This window comes from Marmota monax, unplaced genomic scaffold (assembly GCF_021218885.2).
Source record: "Marmota monax isolate L192 unplaced genomic scaffold, Marmota_monax_Labrador192_F-V1.1 WCK01_AAM20220418_F8-fsc00314, whole genome shotgun sequence".
NCBI classification, from domain to species: domain Eukaryota; kingdom Metazoa; phylum Chordata; class Mammalia; order Rodentia; family Sciuridae; genus Marmota; species Marmota monax.
In genome coordinates this window covers 974,461-981,252 of record NW_026692675.1, presented here as the reverse complement: position 1 = coordinate 981,252, position 6,792 = coordinate 974,461, and the positions used below count along the sequence as shown (strand labels likewise).

Below are 6,792 nucleotides of genomic sequence, written 5' to 3'. Positions count from 1 at the left end.
AGATCAAACCTGCTGAAAAGGGCTGGTGCTGGTCCTGAGACACAAGCCTGCACACAAAACCCAGAGGCTAGCATTTTTGTCCATCACAGCAAATACCTTCCTAGTGTGAGCGTTAGGACAGAGGGGCTGGCAACATGCAGATAAGCTATTTGACACCAAGTCAGTCCAAAGAAGCAGCTCACAGGCCGCCTCTGCTGCCTCATGGCAGCCTCCAGATACCATGTCGAGGAATAACTCCCGTCTACTGTGGGCGTCATCTCCTTCCGTAACCCCTCTTCACTTCTATTCTGTTGTTTCCACATGGGCTAGAGGCTGGACCCCACACTCCAAGCCAGAGAACAGGCATGGATTTCTCTGCAGGGGATCCTGGATAAGTATTTAGTCACAATATCTAGATTAGGTAATGATGAGAAAAATGCTGGCCAAAACACTGCCGAAATTTCCAAAAGGTAAATTTCTGTGTATTCACGCCTAATCTTCCACAGTGGTGTAAACAATTCTTCTACCATCTCTCATCATCTGCAAAATTTTTTGTCAAGTCCAAACGTAATTGAAAATGAGGTAGCTAGTTTCTCTCTTCATGCCTTTGTCTTTGTGGTGACAGTTGAGGCCTGTGCCATGAAAACACTCGTCTCCTGGGCAGAGGCAGCCCCAAGGGCGGACACCAGTAGCTGGTAGAGCTTCTCAGTTGGCTATTTTCTCAATCTCGTCCAAATCATCTGTATTCAATCTTCCTATCTTCCTATTAAAATGCTCCTGGATTCTGTTCAGGACGCTCATGCTGCACTTTCTGTCAACCATGCTCACGGCCAGGCCTCTCTTGCCAAAGCGGCCAGTGCGTCCAATCCAGTGCAGGTAGGTCTGGTTGTCTAGGTTCCCGTCCTTGTCCACAGAAAAATCGAAGTTGATGATGACAGACACTTGTTCAACATCGATACCATGAGCACAAACGTTGGTGGTGACCAGAACCTTCTCTTTGCCCTCTCGGAAGCGCTCAATCATAGCAGCCCTCTGCTCCACCATCATTTCTCCGCTCAGCAGAGCCACCTGGTGGCCATCTTTTGAGAGCTCTGCTGCCAACCAACTAGCTGTTTTGCGGGTATGGCAGAAGATCATGGCTTGTGCGATGGTGATGGCCCCATGCAGGTTGCACAAGGCCTGGAACTTCTCATTTCTGTTATTGCACAGGATATAGTACTGCTTGATGGTATCCAATGTCTCCTCCTCATGCTTCAGTTTGATAATATTAGGGGTCTGGGACCACTTTCTGGGAAAACTTCCACACAGAGTCTTCAAAAGTGGCAGAGAAAAGCAACATCTGGCAGTTCTTGGGTAGCAGCCTCTGGATACAGATGCTCTGATCTTGGTGGCCCTGAGTGGCTATCATCACGTCAGCCTCATCCAGAACGAACACCTTGATCCTTCTGCAGTCAATGAACCTGAGCTTGGAGTATATCAGTCCAGGATAGTCCCAAAAGTACCAATGACAATCTACTCACTGATCTTCTGACCTCTTTCCAATGTATTGCCTAGAACAGCATAAGCTAGCTTCAATTCAGGGTAAAATTTGGCCATCTGTTCAATCACTTTTCCTGTTTGAAGGGTGAGCTCATATGTGGGGGAGAGGCACAGACACTGGGGATATCTGTTTGCAGGTTCTACTGGGCTGAGAATAGCCAACACAAAGACAGCTGTTTTATCAGTACCAGACTGAGACTGGGCAAGTTCTGTGGGGGTTCAGTAAGCATCAGAGGCTATGCATTCTCTTTGATTTTGGATGGACTGTTGAAACCCATGGCATAGACTCCTTGGAGAAGCTGTGGTTTCAGTCGAAGCTCTTCAAAAGACTTCACTGAGTAGAGTGGGGAGTTCAGATATTGCTACAGGACTTCCACTTGGTTAGTGTTATCCACAAGGTTGCTTCAGATCAGCTTGTTGAGTAAAGACTGGGCAGCTTTGTCCTCTTTCTCTTCTTCATCTGTCTTCTCTGCATTAGCATTGGTCTTGACAACAGCACCATTGACATCTGGTTTGATCTTCCCTTCCTTAAGATGAAAGTTGCTCAACGACTCAGCTGCCGCTTCCTGCTCCTCCACCGCCAGGGCCCACCAGTTGGTGGCCAGGGTCCCCAGCACAGGCTGGACAGGACGCAGCCACTGGAGGGTGCGCCATCAGGTGCGGTGCAGTCTCTCTCTCTCTCTCTCTTTATAAGACAAAAATACCTTCTTTAGTGATATTTCAAGAGCACTCTGGAATCTCCCAAAATTCGATTGAACACAAAAAATTTAATTCGGGGAACAGGTCAAAATGTCAAATGTTAAGAATACTTGAATAAATAAAATCAGAGCTCACTATCAAACAATACCAAAGTATTGTTATTTGTAACAAAATACTGTAAGTCGTATATATAGGGCTATGTAATTGTAACATAAGAACTGAGGTGTCTTACCATTAAGAAAACTCACTTTTCTTAAGAAATCAAGGACTTCACAGAACACCATATGAAGCAAAATAAATTATCTTGATGAAACCAAAAATTGATTCTAAGGCCAGTTACTTAAAAGATCAAATTCTGTACCTTGCAAGACTGAATTTTATAATTTTAATAAGACTAAACCACTTCTAGTTTCCTTCCAATGTCATTTTGTTATTAAGAATCACCATTGAGGGCTGGGGCTATAACTCAGTGGCAAAGCACTTGCCTACCATGCATGAGGCACTGGGTTTGATCCTCAGCACCACATAAAAATAAACAAATCAAATGAAGGCATTCTGTCCATCTACACCTCCAAGAAAAAAAAAATTTCCAGTCACATGGCCATCCCTGTTATATCTCCAACCAATCTGTCCTCAATTTACTATGAGCTCTATAATGAAAGGAACAATGACATAAGACACACATACAAGATCTCAAATGCTAAGATGCAGCTGGTGAGACTGATCAATCTAGATCTTCCATGAAAAGGGTTAGCAGGTAATTACCAAACACAACAGAATGAGCACAAGGTGAAAAGAGGCAAGCAATGCAGGTGCCAAAGAAGACTTGTTGGAAACACAATACCTTTTAACCAAATTTTGAAGTAAAAATTCAACAATCTAATGAAACATAGAATCAATGCAGACTTGTAAGATTCAATAAAGGAGTTCATTCTAAATATAAAGGAGTGGGGAACTCGATGTAAAATGATATATAAAATCAGGAGGTTGTTCAAAACTTGAACATCTGATTCCAAAGGAGAGTGGGAGAAATGATTATCAGAGTACCACACACAAAAGTCTCTGGTGGAGAACAACCTGAGGAAACAGCACAGAACGTGACTACTAACCCAAACACAAATGCAAAGCGTTGAACCTACAAAAGTGATGTCCTGCTACCTCATTCAAGTGAATAGTGTGGCCCATCAATTTTCACTGGTGTGATTCATAATGCTTTCTTCAATAAAGCAAGTTCCCAAGCCATCCTATAGAACAACTCACAAAAGGACAGGAGCCTAGAGGAAGACTGAGACCTGAAATGTGTGGTTTCTCTAGGAACTGTGCATTCCCATTGCTGGGGTGTGCAAAACCCCATGGCTATTTTGTGACTGCTTTTGCTTTACAATACCCAGGGATATCAATGAAAACAGAATACTTTAGGGTATATGCTTCCACAGAACCAAGGCCTCCTGATCAGAACCAGATCCAGTGATTCCTGGACAAGTTTTCTGGATCTGAACAGGCTGAGGGTCATCTTTCAGAAACCAAGTGTCCATGTGGTATCCCAAGCCACTGCAGAGTTGAGAAGGAAGGATCCTAAATAATCAAAACTTCAGCTACCTATCATATGCACGGGAACCTAGACATCATGTTTGATGGAGTTTTGACTATAGTAAGAAAAAAAAAAGACTATCTCCATTTTTGATGCTAGGGTCATTGCTGACACAAATATGCAGGTGTGTAGCACCAACCTCCCACAAACACAATAAACAAAGGAAGGGCAGAGTCACAGTCTCATCAATCAGACTAAAGGTCAAACAACTAGAGAACCTGAATTCTAACATCTTTGCTGAATACTTGCCTAGTTTCCTTCAACACGATTGCCCAAGTCACATATTGGACTTCTTGTAAATGACATGTGACAAACACTTGCCTAGCCTATCATGCTGGGCTGAGGTCCCAAAGAGAAAGTAGGGAGGCAAGACATGCTAGTGTGTCAGCTGTGAGGTCACTGAGACCTGGAGCTCAAAGGCACCACTGTTCCTCTCCTCCTTATAAAGGGAGCTGCCCTGCTTCCCTCAGCACAGACTTGGGAGCAACTTCAGAGCCTCCTCCAAGATGCTGGTGGTCCTGCTCACAGTGGCCTTGCTGGCCCTGAGTCCAGCTCAGAGCTCCAGTGAAGGTATAAGAAAAGGGATGGGAGTTGGGGTGACTTTAGGGACACAGGAGGCCCCTCGGGAGAGAAACAGAAGGTAGATTATGCTAAGTGAGATGTGGCTGCAGAGTTTTTATGAAAAGTGTAAGGCCATACATTTCATATCAGGGCCGAAGAGTTGAAGAAACCACTGAAAATATAAAATAGAATAAAAATTTTTGGTGTGAGGAATGACAAGGATTTGCATTTATAGAGAAATGTCTCTGTGTTTTGAAGGGCACAGAGGAAGGTGGGAAGACAGACCCAGGGAAAGCAGTCATGAAGGCATTACTGTAATCAAAGCAGACAGTGGGTACAGGCTGCCTTACTGGACAGTGAAGCCAGTTGAGGAAGAAGAGGCACACATATGGGGGCTGTGTCAGAGACAGAGATCCAGGAAAAAATGTGGGACTTTCTCTACACAGTAAGATAGAAATATCAGGAACCAATTTCTCATTGTCTCTGATCTCTATTCAATATTGCAAAGTGCTGTAAATAGTGTATGTGACATTGCACCCAAGAGTTCACTACTGGTGTCCCCGCTTTAGAAAGCATGTCAAATGTGCAAATGATTGAATGCAGAAAATGTTTAAAAGAAGACTAAAATGGGGCAGGGAAATACCCAGAATACTTAACAAATATTAGCAGGAAGGCTTGATGGATTCTAGAGAGGACCAAATGGTAGATATTTGCTGAGTTGAGACTCAGCACAGCAACCCACAGCGACTGCCTCACAGCTTCCTGCCTTGCCAACAGCCACACAGGGAGAGGCTGACACATTCACTTAGGGGGTGACAGGCTGTAGTTGGAAGTACTCTACCTTTCCTTGTAGAATATTTGTGAGCACGGAGGTTGGGGAATAACTTAATTTCATCATGTGCTTCATTTTCTAGAGGCCATCTATGAAGATTCTCCTTCCTCCCTGCCATCAGGTAAGTTCCAATTCATCCTCACTTGGCTATCTCCTCAGCTCCTTTTGGAATTATTTGAGTTCTACAATGTCTCATTGCCATAATTTTTATTTGGGGGCATTAGTGACTGTTGGTTACCCTAACGATATAGACAAACCTTTCCCACCCTTGATTCTGGGGAAATTAGCAGAACCTCCAATAGGGAAATGGGTTTGATGACAACAGGAGTAGTTTGCTGCCTCAGGCTGAGAGGCGAACCACAAATGTGAGGTCTCCTAACTGACTCCTCTGTGGTAGTGAGAGTGGCAAAATGGCTTTCTCCTCCACCATGTTTCTTGCTAGAAAAAAATATGGCTTCAAAGGGACTGCACAAAATTGTACCTGTGTCTGTTTCCTCCAGTTGTTATGTCCCTATAGCTTCAGGTAATCAGTGAAACCAATGTGGGGCCATCACTTTGTCTTCCTCTTCCCTCTCTTAGATCTTATCCACATGGGTCTGGGGCACTAAGCAACTAGCTCCAGTTTCAACTTCTGGCTTAGTGTCCTGCCTTGGATTTACAGACAGCAAATCATCACTGTGTCCTGAAGTACAATCAGCAGACATTTATAAATCCTTTGCTTGACATCTCTTGTGTACAGGGAAACATCCTCTGGGGATGGGAAGGCATCCAAGACCTTCCTTTTGGGCAGAATTAAGTATAAATACTCATCATAAGTATATGTTAGACATTCCACATGATTAGTACACAGGCTGAGGGGAGGTCCTCATGAGGAAAGAGTGGACACAAGGGAAGTTAGCAGTCAAAAGGAAAGTCTGGGACAAAATGTCTGTGTGACAAGGTCAGAGAAGTAGATGGTGAGGGGTTCTTCCACCACTGATGCCATCTACTCTTGTGCTGTACCCACACAGAGGTCGAGGACCTAAGCCAGAGCTCCAAACAAGTCCCTCACAGACCACCTCCTGGAGGACGCCCACCCAGACCCCCTGCTGATGGTGGAGACGAGAATGACAATGAAGTTGAAGGTGGTGATTCAGAGCAGGGACCACCCCAAGAAGACAATCAGCAGCCTCCTAAACCTCCTCGTCCTGGACAGCAGCAAGAACCACCCCAACAAGGAGCCCAACAGCAGCATCCTCGCCCTCCTTGTCCTGATAACCCACAGGGACCTCCACAAGAAGAAGCCCACCAGCGTCGTCGTCGCTCTCCTCATCCTGGTAACCAGCAGAGAACACTCCAACAAGAAGAGCAGCAGCAGCAGCAGCAGCAGCAGCAACCATTTCGCCCTCTTCGTCCTGGTAACCAGCAGAGACCACCCCAACAAGAAGAGCAGCAGCAGCAGCAGCAGCAGCAGCAGCAGCAGCAACCATTTCGCCCCCTTCGACCTAGTAACCAGCAGAGACCACTCCAACAAGGAGGCCCCCAGCAGCAGCAGCAGCAGCAGCAGCAGCAGCAGCAACAGCCAAATGGTCTTCCTCGTCCTGGAAACTAA

At 45.2% G+C, this 6,792-nt stretch overlaps 1 protein-coding gene and 1 pseudogene across 1 annotated transcript; one reads left to right on the top strand and one right to left on the bottom strand.

Annotated features, from left to right (window-relative positions):
• Positions 1–684: 684 nt before the first annotated feature.
• Positions 685–2,116, bottom strand: LOC124093961 (ATP-dependent RNA helicase DDX19B-like; annotated as a pseudogene).
• A 2,198-nt stretch (positions 2,117–4,314) lies between these two features.
• Positions 4,315–6,792, top strand: LOC124093960 (acidic proline-rich protein HP43A-like). The gene is made up of 3 exons (XM_046446499.1): positions 4,315–4,378; positions 5,284–5,322; positions 6,212–6,792. The coding sequence occupies exons 1-3, from the start codon at positions 4,315–4,317 to the stop codon at positions 6,790–6,792; spliced, it is 684 nt and encodes a 227-aa protein (XP_046302455.1).